General features: G+C 39.8%; 1 protein-coding gene across 2 annotated transcripts in view; it reads right to left on the bottom strand.

Annotated features, from left to right (window-relative positions):
* Nucleotides 1-25754, bottom strand: part of LOC140212532 (ankyrin repeat and SAM domain-containing protein 6-like) — a 54317-nt gene that overhangs the window by 10572 nt on the left and 17991 nt on the right. The window contains exons 9-13 of one of the 2 annotated variants that reach the window (XR_011889741.1): nt 23966-24140; nt 10382-10551; nt 9214-9397; nt 2846-2913; nt 1557-1655 (exon numbers count right to left, since the gene is read on the bottom strand). Coding sequence is in view for 1 of the 2 variants with exons in the window: in XM_072283469.1 (XP_072139570.1) it covers nt 2846-2913; nt 9214-9397; nt 10382-10551; nt 23966-24140 (597 nt within the window). In the remaining variant the exon portion in view is untranslated. The remainder of the gene's footprint in view (nt 1-1556; nt 1656-2845; nt 2914-9213; nt 9398-10381; nt 10552-23965; nt 24141-25754) is intronic. The other variant, XM_072283469.1, reaches the window with a different exon arrangement.

The raw sequence follows: 25754 nt of genomic DNA, 5'->3' as shown, positions 1-25754 counted from the left end.
AAAATGCATCAGGCTTGTTTAGATGTTCCTTTGCAAACTTCTGACGCTGAATTTTGTGGTGAGGATGCAGGAAAGGTTTTCTTCTGGTGACTCTTCCATGAAGGTCATACTTGTGCAGGTGTCGCTGCACAGTAGAATAGAGCACCACCACTCCAGGGTCTGCTAAATCTTCCTGAAGGTCTTTTGCAGTCAAACGGGGTTTTCGATTTTCCTTTCTAGCAATCCTACGAGCAGTTCTCTCGGAAAGTTTTCTTGGTCTTCCAGACCTCAACCGTTCCTGTTAACTGCCATTTCTTAATAACATAGTGAACTGAGGAAACTGCTACCTGAAAATGCTTTGCTATCTTCTTATAGCCTTTTCCTGCTTTGTGGGCATCATTTATTTTAATTTTCAGAGTGCTAGGCAGCTGCTTAGAGGAGCCCATGGCTGCTGATTGTTAGGACAAGGTTTGAGGAGCCAGGGTGTTTATAAAGCTTTGAAATTTTCATCAGCTGACCTTTCCTAACAATGATTGTGAACAAGCCATAGCCCTAACAAGCTAATTAAGGTCTGAGATCTTGGTAAAAGTTATGAGAGCGAAATCTCTTGGGGTGCCCAAACTTTTGCATGGTGCTCCTTTCCTTTTTTTCACTCTAAAATTGTACAAAACAAAAATAATAGACTAATCTTGCTTAAAATGTTGAAAAGAATGTTTCATCTTTAACTTTATGACTTTTGGACATCAGTTCATCTTCTACTCACTTAACTATTCACAGTAACAGAAATTTTGAACGAGGTGCCCAAACCTTTGCATGCCACTGTATGTGACTTCCCAAGTCTGTAATTATGTGTGTTTTAAGGAGAAAGCCAAGAAATATTGACTTGGTAACATAGCTAGAGCTGGGATCTGGTGTTCAAAAATTATCTATGACAGGAGTCAGGGTAATTGTGCTGACAACTCTGCTGCTCAGTGGAAGCCACAACTTACCAGTTGTAGTGGATAAGAGAAGAGTCCAAAACAAAACCCATCTTTCATGATGACAAAAGTAAATCAATAGCAAACCACACTTGTTTTGACAAGCAAAAACTGCAAACTCAAATTTGGCTAGAAGGTATTATATTTATGAAGGGATTAACAAACGTTTATAGTCTTGGTATCATTGTTTGTGGCTTTAAAAGTTTCTGCCTTGTCATCCACAAGAAGCCTGTGTATCTGTTGGAGGCAACAAGGACTTAATAGGCCCTTTTTTATACTATAGTATTGAAACAACAATATTTAATGCATTACAGACAAAGCAAACATTCATTTCAAGCACTAAGTTTTTTTTTTGGTCTGCTTATTCAGGAAGTTGAAGGAATCATAGCCACATTCATTACTGTTTTCATCAGCAGTGAGACCTCACTAATGTCTTAAAATCAAATTAAAGATTTTTGTTGTGGGACATGTCCTTTCAAAACCTACTTATCGCTTTATATCTAGCCCTTATTTCAAACCTAATAACTACAAAGTTGCTCTTAGTTTTAGAATGCAGATTCTTTTTGTTTTAAAATAAGAACCAGTTCTGTAAATACATACCATCAGAACCATCACAAAATCAGACAGGGTAGATATTCTGTATTAGATGTGTATATACCATCTGGTAACTTTCACAGCTAGAGAGAATTAAAGTGGAGACTGTAGAAAGAAAAGACAAAGAAAATATAGAAATAGATAATAAAATCTATTGTGTTTTGCATTGAAATGGACAAAATAAACTGCTGTAAAAATGAGTCAGCCAAACACACAAACACAAGAATAATTTCTAAAAAAACTGCATTAGGAAGGTGAAATTTTAAACCAACTAAGCACAACATACTGCAAAATAACTGAAAGCCAAACTGTGGCCAACCTTTAGATATTTGCTTCTGTATCATAAAAAGTCCATCAAAAATTAAGGAAGCAAAAAGGTTTTTGAAATGATCTAAAAGGAGATACAAATGTATTAGCAAGTAGGCCACATTTGCTTTGATCACCACCAAGCTGGAAGATTTATCAAAGAAAAGAATTTGTAATGAAGTTGATAGGAATAAAGAAAAAGGTTGAAATAGAATAAAGAAAAGGGTAAATTACAATCATCCTTACTAAAATGGTGGCCTCAGCAATTCAATCAATTCAGTACATTTTTATTTTTGGGAACTCAGTTAATGTTGTGCCCCACTCTAGAAAAGCAAGTTATTTATCAACAAACACGATGCTGGAAGAACTGAGTTAGTCAGGCAATATCAGTGAATTGGGTCTCAATACACTTTGCTCCTCCAACACCTAGTTAGTTGCTCCAAATTCCAGCAGCTGTAATCTTTTGTGTTTCTAAGTTTGGTAAGGAAATTTTTAATAATTATAGGCAGAGTACCTTTTAAAAAGTGCCTGCATTGCAGAGTTTTGAATGCAATACATTCTATGTGTAATTTGTCCTATGGAGCAGCATATATGTAAGTTGTTCTTTTTTTTTAAACCCTTTTTCGTTGTACAGGCAATCCCAACATCTCGGCCTTTTGGGTTATGGATTCATAGAAACCATAATCCAAGCAGCCGTTATAAAATTCAAAAATCACGACTGATAGATTTGAGATATGGAACAATTTTCACTTACAGAATTTGGACAGAAAATAAATATCAATGTATTTAATACAAAAATTATTTTTTTCAACTCCTGGTTCATGATGAATGCAGAGATGGCGTGGCTTCACATCATGGAAGATCTGGATATGGTCTATTTTTTCAGAACACAACACCCCCATGACATGGTGATCAGCTATAATCTAATATTATTTACAGCAACAAAAATATTAGACACAAGTTTGAATGATATGCAACACTGCTATTACCTCTTGTTCCTCAAATATGGGTTGATATTTTTCAAGTGACAGCTTTTTTAAGATACTGGATAATTCATCTAGGGAGAAAAATAAATGGTATAGGCATGAGTTAATTATTACTTCAACCCTCATTTATATGAATATTATTGGGGTTCTAATGAGCTTACTTTGATCATATTTGTTTTAATTATGACAGTTTAGTCATTATACAGTAAAATACAAGAAAACTGCATTAGAAATACTGTATAGACACAAAGGATATTACCTGAATATAACCTCCCCAATATGCCGTTTTCAGCCTTCAAAAATTATGTAATCAACAATTTATATTTATAATCCACTCAAAAACAACCCTTTCAAAGGAATTCTTGAACTTTCTGCCTTTTCACCTTCCAAAGATGAGGAATTGTAATTTTACAGCATTCTACAGGAGAGTACAAAACATACAGAAGGAAACCTACAGATGATGGTAAATGCTCAGCCCAATGTATTCTCTCTCTTGGTTCACAGACGTCCGCTTGCCAAATCTCAAACTCCCAACTGCACAAATAATTAGCAATTATAGAGCAATGATAATGCTGTAAATTATTCCAAGCCCAAGGGAGCAACAACCCAAATTTGACATTGCTCCAAAGTAAATATTACATTAGGTAACTGAAAAGGAGGGCAGGCATTGGAAGATGCTGTTTTCTCCAGTCCAGTGATCATCTAATTATCCTTCTAGATTCTTACATTAACTCAAACCATCCTTCTTTCCTACAGGCCTTTCAAATAAATTCTTGAACTTTCTGCCTTTGCAATCTCCATTTCATTTCCAAACTTTATTAGCTCTGAAAACATTTAAAGAATTAACTGTTTCTCTTCTGCTTCTATTTTTCTTCAAACATGCTGTCACATGTATAAAAACCCTTAAGATTTCCTTGATTAAAGTTGTCCCATCAAGTCTGCAAACTACCACAGCAGAATACTTTTATCCCTACATACTTATTCCTGCAAGAACAACACATGCTATACCTGCCCCTACATCTCCTCCCTCACCAACATTAAAGGTCTCAAACAGTCCTTCAAGGTGAGGCAACACTTCACCTGCGTGTTTGTCGGGGTCATCTAGGTGTGGCCTCCTCTATAATCGGCAAAACCTGATGGAGATTGAGGGACTGCTTTGTGAGCACCTTTGCTCTGTACACTGCAAAAGGTAGAATCTACTGGTGGCTATCCATTTCAATTCAAGTTCCCATACAGTCCATTGCCACGATGAGGCCAAACTCAGGTTGGAAGATCAACACCTTTTACTCAATCTGGGTAGCCTCTAAGTTGATGGTATGAACATCAATTTCGTCAACTTCTGGTCATTTAGACCATTAGACCACAAGACATAGGAGCAGAATTAGGCCATTCAGCCCATCAAGTCTGCTCTGCCATTCAATCATGGCTGATCCTTTTTCTCACTCTCCTCAGCCCCACTCCCCTGGACTTCTCCCCGTAACCTTTTATCCCATGTCCAATCAAGAACCCATCAAGCTCTGCCTCAAATACACCCAATGACCTGGCCACCACAGCTGCCTGTGATAAGAAATTTCACAAGTTCACCATTCTCTGGCTAAAGAAATTTCTCCGCGTCTGTTTTAAATGGATGCCCCCTCTATCCTGAGGCTGCGCCCTCCTGTCGTAAACTCCCCCCACCATGGGAAATGTCCTCTCCACATCTACCATGTCTAGGCCTTTCAAAATCCGAAAGGTTTCAATGAGATCCCACACCCCACACAACCTTCTAAATTCCAGTGAGTACAAACCCAGAGGTATCAAACGTTCCTCGTATTATGACCCTCCCATTCTCGGACTGATCCTTGTGAAACTCCTCTGAATCCTCTCCAACGCCAGCATATCTTTTCTTAGATGAGGAGCCCAGAACTGTTCACAATGCTCAATGTGAAGCCTCACCAGTGCCTTAGAACCTCAGCATCACATCACTGCTCTGGTATTATAGACCTCTTGAAATGAATGCTAACGTTGCACTTGCTTTCCTCACCACTGACTCAACCTGCAAGTTAACCTTTAGGGTGTTTGCATCTCAGGTTTTTGGATTTTCTCCCCATTTAGAAAATAGTCTGACATTTATTTCTTCTACCAAAGTGCATTAACATGCATTTCTGACATTGTATTTCATTTCCCACTTTCTTGCCCATTCTCCTAATCTGTCCAAGTCCTTCTGCAACCTACCTGTTTCCTCAACACTACCCACCCCTTCACCAATTTTTGTATAACCTGCAAACTTGGTAACAAAGCCATCTATTCCTTCATCTAAATCATTGATATACAGCATAAAAAAAAGTGGTCCCAACACCGATCCCTGCGGACCACCACTAGTCACTGGCAGCCAACCACAAAAGGATTCTTTTATTCCCCCTCGCTGCCTCCTACCAATCAGCCAATGCTCTAACCATGCCAGTAACTTTCCTGTAATACCATGAGCTCTCGGCTTGGTAAGCAGCCTCACATGTGGCACTTTGTCACAGGCCTTCTGAAAGTTCAAATATACAACATCCACTTTATCTATCCTACTTGCAATCTCCTCAAAGAATTCCAACAGGTTAATCAGGCAAGATTTTCCCTTAAGAAAACCATGCAGACTTTGTCCTATCTTGTCCCGTGTCACCAAGTACTCCATAACCTCATCCTTAACAATTGACTCCAGCATCTTCCCGGCCACTGAGGTCAGGCTAACTGGTTTATAATTTCCTTTCTGCTGCCTTCCTTCTTTCTTAATTTCTACCCCCTCCCTTCTTCTCCCTTTTTCTATTCCCCATTGGTTACTTTCACCCCTCCTCTTCTGAATTGACATCATCTTCTCTGGTTCTGCCCCTCCTTTCTTCTTCTGCATGTTCCTTCCTATCTTCCTTGTTCATACTCCCTTCCTCACCCACCTTCCCCCTCACCTATCACCTGCCAACTTGTACTCCTTCCGCTCTTCCAACCTTTTTTTTTCTAGCTTCTGCCCTTCCTTTCCAGTTCTGATGAAGGGTCTGGATCCAAAACATCAACTGTTCTCATTTGCTGTCTGATCTGCTGAGTTCCTCCAGCATTTTGTGTGTGTTGCTCACAATTTCCAGCATCTGCAGAATTGCTTTAGAATACTTTTAAGCCTTTTTAACTGGGAAGTGTGATTTGTTACCCATGTTCACCTGACCTAAATGCACCTTCAAGTACTGTTGATTATACATTCTTATTTACCTCACCAGTCATCAAAAGCAGTGAATGTCCTTAATTAGGTAAGAAAAACTAATTATGAACTGAATATCATCTGTTGGGATGGCGAGTTGCTGATTATGTGTGGTCTTTGGTCTATGGGCAAAAAACTCAATTTTGGTTTCATCAGACCATAGGACCTTCCTTCCAGCTGACTTCAGAGTCTCCCACATGCCTTCTGGCAAACTCTAGGCAAGATTTTTTTCCCCCAACAGTGGTTTTCCCTCTGCCATTCGCCCATAAAGCTGCAACTGGTGAAGCACCGAGGCAGCAGTTGTATACCGTCTCTCCCATCTCAGCCACTGAAGCTTGTAACTCCTCTACAGTTGTATAAATCTCTTGGTGGCCTCCGTCACAGGTCCCCTTCTTGCACAGTCACTCAAGTTTTTGAGGGTGGCCTGCTCTAGGCAGATTTACATCTGTGCCATATTCTTTCCATTTCTTAATGATTGACTTTACTGTTCTCCAAGTGACTTGAAAATTTTCATGTATCCATCTCCTGACATGCTTTTCAATAACCTTTTTGCAGAGTTGCTTAGAGTGTTCTTTTGTCTTCATGGATACTGACTCACCAGTAGTTGGGCCTTCTAGATATAGGTGTATTTTTAGTACAATCAATTGAAACACCTTGACTGAACTCAGGTTGATATACAGCTAGGACATCTTAACTAATTATATGACTTCTAAAACCAGCTGGCTGCACCAGTAATGATTTGGTATGTCATATGAAAGAGGGTGAATACTTAGCCAATCAATTATTGTGTGTTTTATACTTGCAATTAATTTAGATCACTTTGTAGACATCTATTTTCACTTTGACACAAGTCTCTTTGTGTTGATCCTAATCTCCCTGATATTAATGCAAGCACGTGGCCAGCAAAGTGGCATAGCTAGAAGAGTTATTGCCTTACAGCTTCAGCAACCAGGGTTCAATCGTTGCCTGGAGTTCGCACCAAGTGTTCTGATCTCTTCCTACATTGCAAGAATACACTGTAGGTAGGTTGGTTGGTTAACTCGCTAAATTAGCCCTGCGATGCAGATGAATGGTAGAATTTGCCAGAGTTGATTGAAATATGCGGAGAATGAACAGTGATTACTGTAAATCAATGCCTGACATTTGGTGCAGATGCAGTGCACGGAGAGGTCCATGCTGTACAACTATGACTTATAGCCAATGGATTTTCAATTGTTAGCTTCCAAAGACAGGTAGTTTCTTTAATTGTTGACTAACTTAGTTCAAATCTAAAATAGATGCTAGATTATATTTCAGCTTGAGATCACTCACCTGCTACATACCCAAGAATTACCATCTGATCAAATTTTTAATTTTGTGATGCATTTAATTCAAGTTCACTTGGTGCAACCATTCTAAACTTTGCTATTTCAACATGTGTTTTATCAGCTCAAGTAAATTTGATACCTTTGACCTAACTTAAAATCTCATTAAACTATCATCAACAGAGTCTTAAATTCTGCATTTTCATTTCTCAAACCCTTTCCTCCTCTAAGATGCTTAACTGCCTACAAATGTCCATTTGGCTGGATGTCAAAGCTGAAGAGCTAAAATTCTTGAAGGACTCCGAGAAATTCTGTAATGTTGAAGGTGGGTTATAAATACGATTTGTTTTTATGGTTGGAAACACCATCATGAAGACATCTGAAAAAAATAACATTTCTTCAAGAAGTGTTAATATCCCCAAGAGGAGTCAATGTAGTTAATTGAATGCCATGGGTGAATACAAGTACGTATAAAGTAGGATACAGCAGCATCATTTTGGATAACCAGTTTATAGAACATGGAACTAGGTCTGCTACAACACTATTGAAGAAAGTTATGCAGATGATTTGAGGCATTGGCAAAATGGAACTGTTTCAGAAGTGAAGGAAGACAGTCTTGCAGCACAGCATATGGAATAGGAAGCTCAACCCATTTCAGAATCAAATAGGCACAAGGCTGACTGTAATTTTGGTGAGGGACAATGGAGGCCAATGCCTCCCAATACAAGTAGTGTGACAAATCAAAAGCTTTAAACGGCATTTACGGAACCAGCTGTCATGTTTGAGAGGAGCAATATGTGTGAAATGGGCCTCACTAACCATCTCTCAATTCAGAGACTAGAATAGAAACACATAATTTTTGGCCTCAAGACCATTCCAGGCAGAGAAAAACACAAATAGTAAAGGAGGAGAAAACAACTTATTGTGAGAATAAAATAGTGCAGACGTAGACAATCAAAACAAGTTGTTATCAGATTTCAGGTGATTAATTAGCAATGTAAACATGAAAATAGAACTGCCATGGCAAGAAAGACAATAATATTAAAAACTGACAGCAAGTCAAGATGGATGAAGACAAACAGCCAACCACATAAGATGTTCTGAAGATAGAAGAGTCATCTGAACAGATAAATAAATCCTACTTAAAAAGATAAAGACATCCATGGATTCCTTGCATATGGAAGAGGAGGAAATGTTTAAGACAGTCTGTAGCGAAAGAAAGCTGAGGACATTAGAAACAGCATGTTATGTGATCCAGGAATTCAAACAACAGATGGCTAACATAACCCTCCATTATATCAAATGTTCAAATGCAAGTTCATTCACGAAGTGAGGATGGGGAACAAATCAAGAGGAATACCTGAGGGAAGACAACAATAATTTTTGTGGCAAATGGGACTACAGAATTAAGGCTAATGTGCTTGTAGAGAGATCAGTCGTTACAGAAATGCTGTTTATGCTGCACCATATTTTTTCTTTCTTTTTAAATTAGTTCTGCTCCAAATTAATCTACATTCACAGTTATGATTGAGTTAGGCAAGTTATTTTAGAATTAAAATGTAAATGCACTGCAGAAAAGTTGGTCCAATCATGTAAAGTGATTGTTACTATGTTGTGGATCTGATTCACTGATTCATGACTACCATTTTAAAATTGTTCTAATAACTTAAATGTACTATAAAACATCAGTGCCTTTCAGCGTGTGAAGAAAAGACATTAAACTTAAGTGGCACACTACAGAATTGTATGGGCATACTGTACTGCAGTTGAAATTTTAACCTCCAAAATACTACATTTCTACCAAATTCTTCAGGAACAGGCATATGATAAACCCTTCTTAGACATTACGTTACCTTCATCTGTGAGGGTTCCACTACTGGATCCGCCACTGCTCTTAGTTTGCTGATGTGAAGATGAGGACAATGAAGATTCTCCTTGGGGACTTTTAGGTGTGGGAGATGGTGATGGAGTCAGAGTAGGAGAGGTGCTCTTGGAATTAGATGAAGTACCAGAAGATGGACGTTGTTGGCTACATTTCTGTATTAGAAGATTAAACATTAGCAACAGTTTATTACTTTTGAACCAACTGGTACATAGGCATCTTAGTGCTGTTCTCAGCGTCAAGTGTCCTATGTTTCTTCTTGTGAACACAGTCCTATACAAACGCAAGAAAACAAATGCAGTAAAAATAGCTGAGCAAGGTCATCACATCATGAGTTAATAAATCTTTACTCAGTGCAAAATCTTGAAGAGAAGTTAAAAAAAACTAAGGGATCGAAAAAAGGCCCTAGAAAATAATCTGGAAAGCTAGAGGAGAAAATACACTTATATGTTTCTCGCTACTTTGTAGGAACAAAAATAATACAACTAGCACAATCTACTGTAATAGAAATAACCTCGCAATTTGAAATACATTTCGTGTCAAAATAAATATATATTACTCCAACATGACGGTCCCAGTGTTGAATAGTTTCCAACACATATCTTATTAAGGCTTAAGTTAGTCTTGCGAGACCACGGATCTGCACCTGGAAAATCTTCACTCTCCGGGGCGCAGGCCTGGGCAAGGTTGTATGGAAGACTGGCAGTTGCCCATGCTGCAAGTCTCCCCTCTCCACGACACCAATGTTGTCCAAGGGAAGAGCAAGGGCCGATACAGCTTGGCACCAGTGTTGTCACAGGGCACTGTGTGGTTAAGTGCCTTGCTCAAGGACACAACACGCTGCCTTGGCTGGGGCTTGAACTCATGACCTTCAGATCGCTAGTTGAATGCCTTAACCACCTGGCCACGTGCCCACACAATACATATCTTAATAACTAAAATAAAAACATAATTGTTCATACACTGAGGAAAACAGAACTGGGAGTCTAATTTTTTAGGTATGGCCTTTAAAATGAAGATAAGACGACTGTATATTGTGCAAACAATTATACAGGTTATTCCACCATGTCACTAAGTTAGCTGCATCTATCCAATCTACATTAATTCAATGACATCTAGCAAAACCTAGAAAACATTACCTGTACAATGCAATTGTCCACAGTTGGCGAGACTGGCAGCTCAGGATGGCTGGTTTCAACAAGGCTTAGTTGAGGCAAAATCTCAGGCCTGGTCATTTTCAATTCTGGCAAACCCGCTGCTTTCCGTCTCTGGGCGGCAATTTGTGACAAGACACTATCCGAACTACCCCCTGACAGAGAGAACATTTACACTTATCTTTAAACATTAAGTGCTAAATTATTGAAAAGGATAAACTTACCAAGATATTCATTGTTCAACCAGATCCTAAATTCATACAATGCAAAACCCACTTATACTTTGGCTCCTTTCTATCTGTTAACTAGATTTATCCATACTAATATTTTGACCTCAATATTACATGCCCTCATCTTACTAGTATACCTTCAAATGACACCTCAGATGCCCTTTGGAAATCTAAATAGATCCAATGGTTTCTCAATGTGCATCTTGCTAATTACACCTTTAAAGAGCTCCTTTACAAACTATCAACACTGCCTAAAATACTTCAATATGGCGGGAGCAGAAGATGGCGGCGCGCCATGCATCCGCAGCCCTCCGGTGAAAAATGATAAATAGGGACCATGGACAATTCTGATTTGATGGAGAATGGACGTGAAAGCACAGAGGAACATCTGGAGAAATTTCTGAAATGCTTGTTCACTGCTGTCATTACTGTGTGGTCGGGAATCTTTCTGAGGGTAGGCCTCAAAATCCCCAGCCTTGCCTGCTTTTGGCGACCAAGAAGGAGGTCAAATCGTTCAGACAGGGACGATGCTCAGTACTCAGTGTCGGAGAGCTGATCAGAGCTTGAAGTTTTCGGATGACTCAGAGTCGGATTGTGGTCAGCATGGCAGGGGGAGTTTTTCTTTCTTCTCCCGTCTGCGTGAGATGTGGGACATTTGAGAAACTTTGAACTTTACTGCGCTCATGGACTTCTTCAAGTTATGGTATTGTTACACTGTTTGTAACTATACGTTATAATTATGTGGTTTTGTCAGTTTTCTCAGTCTTCGTTTGTCCTGTGTTTTGTGATATCACACCGGAGGAAATAATGTATCATTTCTTAATGCATGCATTACTAAATGACAATAAAAGAGGACCACGTGTCTTCATGATCATAAATTCAGAATCAGATTTGTTATAATTGATTTAATTTGTTGGTTTGCAACAGTGTAAATGCAAAAAAAAAATCACAACAAATTACAAAAAATAAATAAAGAGCACAAAAGAAAAGAAATAACGGACCAGTCGGAATTCAGGGGAAAAAGTTTTTTTTTTTTTGCAAATCGCTGAATTTGGGTCTTCAGGCTCCTGTACCTCCTCCTCAACAATGATAATAACAAGGTATCTCATGGATGGTGAGAATCCTTAGTGATGGATGCAGACTTCTTGAGGCACTGCCTCTGGAAGATGTCCATGGTAGTGAAAGGGTTATGCCAACGATGAAGCTGGCTGAGTGTACAATCCTCCGTAGCCTCTTGTAATCCTAAGCATTCGAACCTCCATACCATACTGTGATGAAATCAGTCATAATGTTCTCCATAGCAGATATATAGAAATTCGCAAGAGTCTTTGGTGACACTACCAAATCTCCTCAAACTCCTAATGAAGAAGAGTCACTGGGGTGGCATTCTTCATGATTGCATCAATGTACTTGGGCCCACCGCTGACCAATCATGAAGACTGGTCTGTGTTACCCCAACTCCCTCTTCTTAAAATCCACAATCAATTCCTTGGTCTTCCTGACAATAAGTTACAAGGTCACTGTTGTTGTTCTGACACCATTCAACTAGCCTCCTCATCCCAATCTAAGTTTCTACCAATGACAATGGAATTATCAGCAAGTATATAGATGGCCTTTGACCTATGCTTAACCACAGTTATTCTACTGCCTTCACAATGCTTGTACACAAAACTAGGCAAGGCGTTAAACACCTTCTCAAAATTTACCCAAGCTGGAAGCTTTCTTCAGGGTTTTAATGAGAAAAACGTGTGACTGCAGAGAGAAAAGCATGAAATAAATTCAGTACAGAATTACCGCATGCCTGAAAATACTAACACTATCGGTTATTCTTACGATGTGTTAACACTTGCAAAATTCCATAACTATCCAATGGAGACCAGAGTGAACTCAAGGCATAATGTTCGCTTAATGGTGGTAACAATTAACATAATACTTCAAAGTACATCTACTAAATGTCCACAGATATTGCTGTTTCAACAGCAAATAGAGTAGATGGAGATGGATGTATTTCTACAGTGTGCACTTCAAATCGAAATCCAAATTAACTTGCAAAGGAAATGGTATAAAAAACAGCTTATGAACAGGAAGTGATGTTCATACAAAATGAACAGCGCCTCCTGAGGCCAGAACACTCCCCGCTTGATATCCATAAGATGTTAAACTTAACTAATGAAACTAAAGGTCAAATGATCATTTTGTTATGTCTTTGGCAAAAGGGCCGTCTCAGAGACGAGTCTTGAAACAATCTTACTGTACACTCTTTAACCATTCTCGCTTCAAAAATGTCAGCCTTGATGACATACCAGCTCGTCTGATGAACAGAGCAACAACACCATACTGACTCAAAATGATGAACGGGTGACTTACCTCTGAAGAGTTGTGCTCCCTTAACATGTCCTCCAACTCACAGTAGCTCCTCAGAGTCGAGAATGGGATGGAGTTTACCAGTGCAACTTTGGATTGGGAGAAGTTCCTGCTTTGTGATGCACTGCACTTTCTCTCTGCACACCTGCCCTTGAGCAAGCACAATTTTAACCTTTGGCCAATTCAGTTACTCCGCACTGAGAGGTTGCTTACAAATGTGCCAACCACTGTAAAGGTGGAATTTGGCTACTCCTAAGATCTTCTCTTTTGTATTGATCCCTTACTCTCACAGGGTCTGAGATGAGTTGGGTGCCCATTCTCCAGGATAGTGGTCTTAAATCCACTGACAGTGGGCTGGTGAGAACCACTGAGGCAGACTTCACCCACTATGATCCAATCTAGGTCCCATCATTGGGCATGAAGTGCATTGTGCGACCACTGCACTGTTCATGTACCTTATGTGCACAGATGGTGTCTCTGCCAAACAACAGGAGAATATCAGCTATGTCCTTAAGATGTGAACCATTTTGTGCAGCTTCAGGAGTTGGCATTTCATCATTGTTGGGAATATGATCGCAGTCAATGAGAATTGGCAGGAGTAAACAAACCTCCCCTCCTATTTACTCTGCGACAATTCCACCGGCTCTCCTTTTGGTAACTTCTGATATTCCAAAACATGACTTTAGAGTGTCCAGGGAAGCAGCTACGTACATCTGATGGATGCTTAGCTGGCTCCCCACCATGCTCTGCTGCAGGTGTGCTGAAACTAGTTTCTGTTGAAAGGTGAATCACTGATGCACTTAGTGCACTGTTCAGGCTTTGTATAGTCATACTTTATTGATCCCGGGGGAAATTGGTTTTCGTTACAGTTGCACCATAAATAATAAATAGTAATAGAACCACAATAGTTAAATAGAAATATGTAAATTATGCCAGTAAATTATGAAATAAGTCCAGGACCAGCCTATTGGCTCAGGATGTCTGACCCTCCAAGGGAGGAGTTGTAAAGTTTGATGGCCACAGACAGGAATGACTTCCTATGACGCTCTGTGCTGCATCTCGGAGGAATGAGTCTCTGACTGAATGTACTCCTGTGCCCATCCAGTACATTATGTAGTGGATGGGAAACATTGACCAAGATGGCATGCAACTTAGACAGCATCCTCTTTTCAGACACCACCGTCAGAGAGTCCAGTTCCATCCCCACAACATCACGGGCCTTACGAATGAGTTTGTTGATTCTGTTGGTGTCTGTTACCCTCAGCCTGCTGCCCCAGCACACAACAGCAAACCTGATAGCACTGGCCACCACAGACTCGTAGAACATCCTCAGCATCATCCGGCAGATGTTAAAGGACCTCAGTCTCCTCAGGAGATAGAGATGACTCTGACCCTTCTTGTAGACAGCCTCAGTGTTCTTTGACCAGTCCAGTTTATTGTCAATTCGTATCCCCAGGTATTTGTAATCCTCCACCATGTCCACACTGACCCCCTGGATGGAAACAGGGGTCACCGGTACCTTAGCTCTCCTCAGGTCTACCACCAGCTCCTTAGTCTTTTTCACATTAAGCTGCAGATAATTCTGCTCACACCATGTGACAAAGTTTCATACCGTAGCCCTGTACTCAGCCTCATCTCCCCTGCTGATGCATCCAACTATGGCAGAGTCATCCGAAAACTTCTGAAGATGACAAGACTCTTATGCTCTTATTAAATGGTGAACACCCATGTGTTTCCAAGTTGGGTAACCTTGGTCACTTCTCAATTTCTACCTCAAATGAAGGTTCATCTTTCTTTGCATTTGAATCTGAAGCAGATGAAGCAAATTCAGGAGAACTGGGTATAAAATTTGGTGAAGCAGGACACAGGAAGCTGGTTCCTATCTTTGCTGCTTTGATTTGATCCTCTGTTGAGCAATCATATTGTATTAGATGGCTTGCACCAATGGTCAGTTCTTCAGTCACCTTCCCAGAGAGACGACCACCACTGTCAATATCAGTTGCTGTTTCATATCCTGTGATTTGGCTGAGACAGCCTGTTTCATACTCCTCCTCGTGCGCACTCAGTGCAACTTCTACACAAAATTTCTGTCTGTACGCACTTTCTCCACATCTATACAAGCTTTTTCCATTAGCATTTCAACTTCACGCTTAGCATACACTGCTCTTATTTTTGCCGCTTTAGTGCTGCAGTTATGCTAATTGTGTATTTGCTTAAACGCAGCAAAGATGCGATCGATGCACTACATTCTGACCTGACTTCCAGGGATCAGTGATCAACACTGCTGGGGGTCAGAAGCAATGTAGCATACAGTGTTCAAATGCATTCCCCAATCTGCAGGAGATGCCTTTGAAGACAAGTTATCTTTTCACTCTACTGCTCTCACATTGCATGCGTACAAAGCTTGCAGTGAGTTAAACTCCTTCTCTAAAATCACCTGAGCCAGAAGTTTTCTTCAGGGTTTTAAAGAGAAAAGATCGAGATACTGCAGAAACTTAAGTAAAACACATATTAAATTCAATATAGAATCGTTGCATGCCTGTATGTAATAATACTAATGGTTATTCTTACGACCAGCGTTACCCAAGGTAATACACATACAACACTTCACAACAAGGCCATGTAGACCAGAATGAACTCATGGCACAACGATAGTTTAATGGATGATAAAAGATATGCATAATACTTCCTTCAAAGTACATCTATTAAATGTTTACCACTATCAAGAAAGCTCAAGACACACAGATATTGCTGTTTCAAGGGCAAACAAAGAGATAGATGATGATAGATGTCTTTCTACCGTGTGCTTCAAATCAAAATCCAAATTAACCCGCACAGGAAATGATGGAAAAAAAACAGCTTACGAATGGGAAGCGATGTGCATAGAAGACTAACTGCACACAGAAAAAAACAGCACCTCTAGAGGCCAGAAAAGTTATGAATGTAGAGAAAGTAGAACAGTGGACATTGGTGACATGTACCTGTGTGGATTGTCGGTAAGGAAGAAATGTTATCATCTTATCTGAAACTGATTGTGCTCTCCTAATAAGGAAGTCCAGAATCCAGGTTTTCAAGCTTGTGATGATGGTATTGAATGCTAAGCTGTACATTTTGCATCACCTAGTATTCCAAACCAGAGTGTAGAGCCAGTGCAATTGTATCTGCTGTAGATCTGTTGTACTAATTGGCAAATTGGCAGCGGGTCCAAAACCCAAATTCTCAAAGTACTTCATTATGGTAAATGTGAGAGCTACCAGGCAATAGTCGCTGAGGCAGCTCACCCTTCTCTTCTTGAGCATCAATATCATTGCTGTTCTTTCGAAGCAGGTGAGAACCTTAGATTACAGCTGTGAGATGTTGAAGATTACCTTGACGTTTTGGTCAGCACGGGTTTTACCTAGCCAAGTACACAGTCAGGACATGATGCCTTGCAAGAATTCACTATCTTGAAGAATATTCTGACACCCTATTATCATTTAATAGATTCCAGCTTCTTCCATCAGTGATAAATGCTTGGCTAACTGATCCTTTGCTCCTCCTTATATGGTATTACATTTTTGATTTTCTACTTTCCTTGGTCCTTTCCAGTTATAGAAAAGAACACCACAGAAATTGGCCCTTCAGCCCATCTAGACCATGCTGAACCGTTTAAACTGCCTACTCCCACTGACCTGCACTGAGACCATAACCCTCCATTCCCCTACCATCCAATTATTTATTCAAATTTCTCTTAAATGTTGAAATCAAGCTGGCATGCACCACATGACCTCTGGTTGTAGTGCCAATCAACCTCAGTAGAAAAAGCCCGTTTGCATTCACCCTATCTATACCCCTCATAATTTTGTAAACCTCTATCAAATCGCTCCTCCATCTTTTACGTTCAAAGCAATAAAGTCCTAAAACTATTCAATTTTTCCCTTATAGTGCAGGTTTTCCAGTCCCAGCAACATCTTTTAAATTTTCTGTACTCTTTCAAACTTTCAATTTTTCCTATAGGTAGGTCACCAAGACTGCAGAAAATACTCCAAATTAGCCTCACTAACATCTTATACAACTTCAACATAACATCCCACCCATCTCCTGTACTCATTACTTTGATTTATGAAAGCCAATATGCCAAAAGCTTTCCTTATGACCCTATCTACCTGTGAACACCACTTCCAATGATTCATGGACCTGTATTCCCAGATCCATTTGTTCTACAGCACTCCTCCATGTCCTACCATTCATTGTGTAAGACCTACCCTGGTTCATCCTACCAAAGTACAGCATCTCGCACTCACCTGCATTAAATTTCATCTTTCATTTTCAGCCCATTTTACTAGTTGATCCAGCAAGCTCTAACAGTTTTCCCTTGCTGTTCACTACAACCCCCAATCTTGGTGTCATCCACAAATTTGCTGATCCAATTAATTACATTATCATCCAGATCACTGATATAGATGACATTTACAACAACAGATCCAGCACTGATCCCTGAGGCATCTTACTAGTCACAGGCCTCCAGTCAGAGAGGGAACCATCTACTACCACTCTCTGGCTTCTCCCACAAAGCCAATGTCTCATCCAATTTACTACCTCATCTTGAATGCTGAACAACTGAACTTTCTTGACCAACCTCCCATGCAAGATCTTGTCAAAGGCCCTGCTAAGGTCCACACACACAACATTCACTGCATTGCTTTCATCAACTTTCCTGGTAACTTCCTCAAAAAACTCTATAAGACTGGTTAGACATGACCTACCAAGCACGAAGCCATGCTGACTATCCTTAATCAGTCCATGTCTATCCTAATACCATATATCCAGAACATCGGAATACCTTCCTATAACGTTCCTACTACTATTGTCAGGTTCACTGGTTTATGACTTCCTAGTTTATACCCAGAGCCTTTCTTAAATAGTGGAAAAACATCAGCTATCTCTCCAATCCTCCAGTAGCTCACCTATTGCTAAGGATGATTTAAACATCTCTGCTTGGATCCAATTTCTGGACTTGCCTCCCACAGGTTTCAAGGGAATACCCAGTCAAGCCCTGGGGATTTATCTAACTAATTTACCTCAAGGCAGCGAACACCTCCTCCTCCGTAATCTGTATAGGCGACATGGAGTCAATGCTGTTTTGCCTCACTTCTATACACTCTGTCCCCCTCCTGAGTAAATACAGATGTAAAAAAAATCCTTTTAAGATCTCCCTCATCTATTTTGGCTCCACACATGGGTTACCATTCTGATCCTCAAGAAGACCAATTTTGTCCCTTGCAATCCTTTTGCTCTTAACACATCTCTAAAATCCCTTAGGATTCTCCTTCACCTCGTCTGCTTGGGAATTTTAGGGGGGAGAAAAATCATAATGGATGCACATTTCTCTTTTAGAATCCTACAATATTAGCCATCATGTCCAAAGTACTTGTCAGCCGTTAGTCCCATTAGCTTGCCTGATATTATTTCCCCTAATAATCATGATTGTTTTTTCTTAATTTCTTTTTCCCTTTTTGTAACTGGATTTCCTTTTCTTTAAAAGAGTATGCATTTTGTGTGTTTTCTTACTGTAAAGACATAAAACATTAAATTAAGATCTCTGCCATTTCATCTAAGTTTCTATGGGACCTTTCCATCTTATAGAAGCTCTTGCTATCTGCCTTTATATAGGTAACTCCTGCAAAACAGCAGTTGAGGTAATGCAAATTCACCTTCATGGAATTCACAAATCACTATTAAAAAATCTAGAATCAAAAGTTGCACTACCAAAATTTATGTCAAAGAATGTAAATCAACATTTGCTTTTACTTCATATTTATTTATTCATGCAGACGTGTAGGTTAGCTTTATGGGAATTTGCTATACATACTGTTTTCTAGGAGTGCCAACCATCTCCCTCCCCCTCTCCAAATTATGCAAGGGTTGTTCTGCTGTTCGTTCTCAGGTGTCATCTCTTTCCTCTACATAACTTTGCAATCCTCCAAACATCTTACAATCCTCAAGCTTATCAGTTTTCTTGGCATAATCAAGACCCCCCCACATTAAATACTATTCCTGATTTCTTTATTCCATGTGGAAATCAAAGCAACTTGCCCCTCAAAACTCTTGTTGATATGCCATTTTAGGAAATTTATACCTTTTAAGCTTGTAACGAATCCTTGTTGATATCCTGCCTCAAATCTGGTACACTTAATCTTCTAAACAAACTTGGTTCATTTGAGTAACTTAAATGATCTTTTCCTTCTTACCAAACAATCTATTCTCCTTTGAACACTTCTATTTAAACACCAAATGGAAAGAAAATTCTTTTTTGTTATTAATTTCTGTATTTCTTAAAATGACTCCTTTCCAGTTTCAACACGCCATCACTTCTCAGCACATCTCCCATAACCTTCTACTTGAGTACCTTCAGTCTGCTTTGAACATCCTCCTTACGATGAAGCTCCTCCCCCCCCCAAAGTTAACAACGTTCAAGACATGCCTGCCATTTCAAACTTCAGTCATCCCCTATTTTTTCTCTGATCATTAGGCTGATTGTTCCTCCTCTTTGTTCTACTACATGTGGCTGCCACGTAATATTCACTAGGATCAAGGATTTCAGCAAACATCTAAAAGATTCAAGATTGTTTATTATTATTTCCAGTACACAAGTGTAAGAACAAAATAATTGTTACTCCAGATCTGATGCAGCACAAAAAAAACAAGATAAAAAACACAATACAAAAAAAACCAATACAAATCTATAACGTTGCTTACTGCACATAGATTGATTGTATGTCCATAAAGTGATACTAGGCACAGGAGCGTCTGTGAATCAGGTGACAGACAGGAAATTATAAAGTAGTGGTGATTGTGGATGCGGAGGTGTTGATCAGCCTTATTTAGGGATAATAAGTTTTTGAGTCCGATGGTCCTGTCATAGATACTGTATATCACACTCCCTGATGCGAGGACAATCAGTCTGTGAGCAGAGTAGGTAGGATCGTTAATGATGTCACTGGCCTTTTTCCAACACATTTCTGTATATATGCCCTAGATAGCAGGCAGTCTAGTGCTGGTGATGTATTGGGCAGTTTTGACTACCTGTTGTTCAGCCTTCCTGTCCGCCACAGTGCAGTTTCCGTACTATTGCAGCTTGTGAAGATTCTCTTTACTGTGCATATATAGAATAACATAGTCCAGCTCTCTTCAGCCTCCTCAGAAAGCAGACTAGTTGGCGAGCTTTCCTGTAGAATGAGCTCTGGGACCATGAGAGGCTGTGTGAGATGTGCACTCCCAGGAGTTTGAAACTGCTTGCTGCCAATGAAAAAAGGGACATTAGTGATGCAAGTTCTCCTGAAGTCAATAACTATCTCCCTAGTTTTAGTGACATTGAGGAAGAGATAATTTGCCGAGCACCAGGTCTCGAGTTCTTCCATCTCCTCTCTGTAAGCCATCTTATTGTTGTTGATGAGCCCCACCACTGTTGTGTCATTGATTGTGATCATATTCCCAACAACGATGAAATCCCGCAGGTTTCACAAAGGTGCTCCGGTTTCCTCCCATAGTCCAAAGGTGCACCGGTTGGTAACATAGTCATTGTAAATTGTCCCACGATTAGGCGAGGATTAAACAGGAGGACTGCTGGGGGATGGCTGGATGGGTGGCTGGATGGGTGGCTGGACAGACAGACAGACATGAATGAATGAACAAACAAACCTGACAATGTGATTATTCAGGCATTTGGTCGTGCGGTCACGTGTAAGCAAAGTGTACAGCAGTGGGATTAGCACACAGCCCTGGGGGTATCCATGTCAAGGATGATGGGAGGGTGAAGTGGTTGTGTATCCTGACTATCTGATGTCTGTCGGTTAGGAAGTCCAGCACCCAGTTGCACAGTGGTACGTTTAGACCGAGGAGGAAGGGTTTGTTCATCAAGGTCTGTAGGACAAAGTGTTGAATGCAAAGCTGAAATCCAGAAACAGCATTCTGAAATGAGCATCCTTGTATTATACATGTGTCATGGCCAGGTGACATGTGTCGTAGAGCAGTTATGTTGGTAATCATATTGATGAGTGCCTAATGTGGTAGGAATGGAGTTCTCGCTATGTGCCATTACCAGCCATGCAAAACACTTCATGATAATTGGCATCAGTGCCATCAGGCAGTAGTCATTTAGTTCTGATGATGTAGAATTCTTTGGTACACGGATGATGGTGAACTGATTTGAAACATGTAGGGACAGCAGCCTGGATGAGTGAAGTGTTGAAGATGCCTGCGAGGACATCAGTGAGCTGGTGTGCACACTTCTTGAGTACTTGGCCTGGAATGTTGTCTGGCCCAGCTGCCTTGCAGAGGTTGGCTCTCTCCATGGTCCTCACTTCTGCTGCTCTTAGACAGTGGCTGCTCACCTGGGAGAGGGGTAACTTACATTGCTAGTGTTGTGCTGCATGCCACGAAGTGTGCATAAAAGCTGTTTAGAGTGTTATAGAGGGGAGGTGTCACTGGTACAGTCGATGTTCTTTTTCCTTCGATAGGCAATAATTCCCTTGATGCCCAGCCATATACTGTATGGTGGGAATCATTACTAGACAGGTGTTCTTGAATTTTTTTGTGTACACAGGCGATCTTTTCCCTTTTGATGTCCAAGATGAGGTTTCTCCTGGCTGCTCTGAGAACTGTTCTGTCACCGGACCAGAAGGCAGTGTCCCAGATTTTTGATAGGGAGTACACCCCTGCGTTTAGCCAGAGTTTCTGGTTGGGACGTGAGTTGACTGTTCTTGAGGTTATCAACATCATCTTCACACATACTGATGAACTACATTTGCATTTTCCTCCAAATGTTTCATAATAAGTATGCCAATTTGATTCAACATTATATTTCTCAGAAAGCTATCCCAGTTTTAACCAATTAACTTGTATCATATTAGGTACCATCACATGTATGTAAATTTATTCTGAAGATCTTCCAAGCATTGAAAGATATGTTGGTCTACATTTCTCTTAACCGTTATGGAACTACTTTTCAAATAAAAGTCCTTTATTGGCTGCTTTCAACCCATCCAAGAAATTTCTAACTAATTGAAGTTTTGGTGCTACAGAATGAAATCTGCCAGCCCAGGTACTACATTATAGCTATTCAAGTACTTGTCCATGAACTCTGCAGCAACATTGGTTCTATTTTTCTAACAATTTTACTAGATATTTCACTTCACTAATCCAAGTGAAAGTCACTTCCTTATTTTTCAGCAGAAGCCTCTAACATAACAAAACATGCAGACTAATGATACCAACAATGAACATGGCTCACTAGAAGCACCTTAAGTTTAAAAAAAAGTTTATTTGAAAATTGCTAAAGATAATGTCTGATATTCCAATTAGGCAATGATAACCAATTTCAACCAAACCTCTAGTGCCACTAAATATCAAAGCCAGAACATATTCAAAGCCCTGTACCCCAAAAACAAGTGTAGGACTAGAGCAGGAGGTTCCCAACCTTTTTTATGTCATGGACCAATACCATTAAGCAAAGCATCCATGGACCCTGGGTTGGGAACCCCTGAGCTAGAGGTTCGGCTCCTGATAGAGATGCCAAGATGCTAATTTGCCTTGTTAATCAATTAGGCAGCTAAATCCCATAAAAACTAGCCCTGCCCTGTATTCTATTCTTAGAAGTGTCACAATGCTCCACAGCTGCTGCTCAAAACCTTCAATTAATTGTACGAACCACTCATTTAAGAAGTCTTTTTATTTGCAGGATTTTAGACCTGCAGATCTTGGGAAATTCTTAAGTAAAATCACTTGTGTTAAGAACATGTGTGCTGGCCTTCAAAACAAAGTATATAAAATTTTATGTTCCTTTCTATCCTGAATTTCTCATATTTAATTATTTACGTCAAAACATTTCTAATCACTACTGAGGCCTTTCTTGTACGTCAATGTTTTCCCCAACTTCTACACCTGTACACACACTGCAGCGTAAGAATCAGAAACATGAACTGTTATGACATAACATTTGTTGTTTTGCACCAGCAGTTGTAGTGCGATGACATAAAAATTATTATAAATGACAAAATAAATTGTGCAGAAGGAAAAGGACCGGGGTAGTGCTCGTGGATCATTCAGAAATCTGATGGCAGAGGAGAAGAAGCTATTTGTGAATCGTCGAGTGTGGGTTTTCACGCTGGTACCTCCTCACTGATGGTGGTAATGGGAAGAAAGCATCATTCAGATTACTGCATTCTATTAAGAGCAGCAAACTCTCCAGCCCAACTGGACTGCAAAGACACAAAAAATTTAAACCAGCCCAGAGGAGTGAATGAGAGGCTTGGGTCAGATTAAGTACAATTAAGATGTGAAATGAAATCAAGGAACATCTGGTTCTTTGTTCTGTCCAATCCTTTAATAATTTTAAATAATTGCATTCCACTCTGCATTTTTCTAAAGTAGAATGTAGAACAGTATGGGCCCTTCGGACCACGATCTTGTGCCATCCCATATAAATATACTCTGCAAATTGAGGCCATGTGTACACTAGGCAACCAATGATGTAGAGGCCACATCCTGAGCACCAAATGCAATATGCCAGATTAGAGTAATGCACTCATAATGCATTACTGTAACTACTCTTTAAATTTGCAATATAAGGAAAATTATAAAATAACTGAACTTAATTAGACTTCTGATACGTTTTATTCATGCTAAAAATCACTGAATAATGATCAAGGATTTTGAAAAAATGGAAATTTATACTTAAAATTAGATTTATATCAAGTACTACTGAATCAACAATAAACTATTAAAGGCACATACGTACTATATGTTTTTAATCATTCAAACACACATACAGAAAAAAAATAACATGCAGAGTCCAGCCTAATATCAAATCTGAAATGATCTATAAATTTTAAGAGCACAGAACTCATAACGTTAGATTTTATGCACTGACTACAAGAAGATACTCAATGTCATCACAAAATAGCTCCTAATGCAGCTGACAAGATCAGCTTCTGACCTGAGCGGTTATGAGATTCATTGATGCAATGTCGACTGATGCCAGCTACTCCATTGGATCCACCAGAGGAATGTGGAGAATAATTGAAATGTCCCAAGTTCTGAGAAGTCGGGCTCCTGGGAAGATTTGGAATAGGAGGAAGTTTAACAGATTTTCCCATCCTGCTGACAGAAGTCTGCAAATAAACAAGGAAACAAACTAAATCTTACTATAACATTTACTGCACACATTAACACCTCATTTTTTTCTGACAATTAGTGGCAGACAATAAATGTTGGTCTTGCCAGTTGTGTTGGAAATGGTTAAAACTAGTATATGATGGGATTCTTGACCATTCTGGAGCAGCTGGACTTAAGACTGCTGATGTGAGTTGAGAATAACCTTGGATAATAAGTGCAGTACCAGGAACTCCAATAAACAAAATACTAGGCCCCTAGAACCAGGAGGGAGGATGCGGCTGGAGGTAAATTATGAGTCCTGATAACAGGGAGCAGAGAGAACTGTTACGACTCACATTCAGAGGTAAATCATGAGTCCTGATAACAGGGAACAAAGAGGACTATCAGACTTGCACTGGGAGACAATTGACATGTCATTTAAACGATTATTCATGTACGGACTGTGGGATGCTAAACAAAGTTATGTGAAGTTGTTTGTCTTGCTGTATAAACATGAGCTCTGGAAAACCTAAAACAAATCAGAGCTCTGGTGGCGGTGGAGACTGCCGTAGACTCTCCACGATCATCACATTAATAAACTTTTAAAACGAAACTGAGAGTCACTCTGGTGCTCGTAGTTAGTGTGTCCATGACACCAGTGATATCCAGATTCCACCATTGCCCAAAATATGTTTTCTTATAATTATTGAAAACATTTGGGGAGGGACAGAAAGAGGGGGAATTGAATAGAGTTCTTAAAAATCAAAATGACATCCTTCTTCAGAGTGGTTAAAAATGAAGATATTTGTGCATTTTTAGAGAAATAAATGGAAGTCTGATTGGAGTTTATTGTCAAATGCACAAGTAGATGTATGTGCAGGTGTAATGAAGAATTTACCTGCAGCAGCACATTGCATCACTTAAGCAGCATTCACAAGAAAAACATAAATGGAACATGAATTATATACTATTTATTTTATTTTGAGATACAGCACGCCCACTGAACCAGCCCACCCTGCAACTCAGCTATTAACACTAGCACAATTACAGGACAATTTACAATGACCAATTAACCTAAAATTTAAGTGGGTAATTGACGTTTTTTTCTTTTCTCACAACCCTGGATGTGCAACAGTTCATTGCTACCGGCCTGGATTTTGTGTTCATCTCTTTTTATAATAGAACGCAATTAAGTAAAAGTCCATTTTCGTGCAAAGTAGGCACAGAGTTGCTCAACCGATTCGGGTTTTGCTGGGTAGTTCAAGAAACCAACAGATGAAGGGAAGTAGCTGCTCTTGAACCTGGTGATGTGGGACTTCAGGTTTCTGTACCTACTACCCGATGGGAGATGTGTAAAGATGGCATGGTCTGGGTGGTGAGAATCTTAGATGATAGATGCTGCCTTCTTGAGGCAATGGCTCCTGTAGATACTACTACCAATGGCGGGGAGGGATCTGCTTATGATGTATTGGGCAGACTATGAAAATATAGTGTAAATAATCAGTAGTTAGACTAACAGACAGGAGTCCAGAACACACAGTCTGTAATGGTGGCGCAGTCACGATCTCTCACAACTAAGCAATGTCACGATGACCAGTTTTATCACCAGGGCATAGTAGACTACAGACGAA

This window comes from Mobula birostris, chromosome 19 (genome assembly GCF_030028105.1).
Source record: "Mobula birostris isolate sMobBir1 chromosome 19, sMobBir1.hap1, whole genome shotgun sequence".
NCBI classification, from domain to species: domain Eukaryota; kingdom Metazoa; phylum Chordata; class Chondrichthyes; order Myliobatiformes; family Myliobatidae; genus Mobula; species Mobula birostris.
This window is presented reverse-complemented; position numbering and strand designations above follow the sequence as displayed.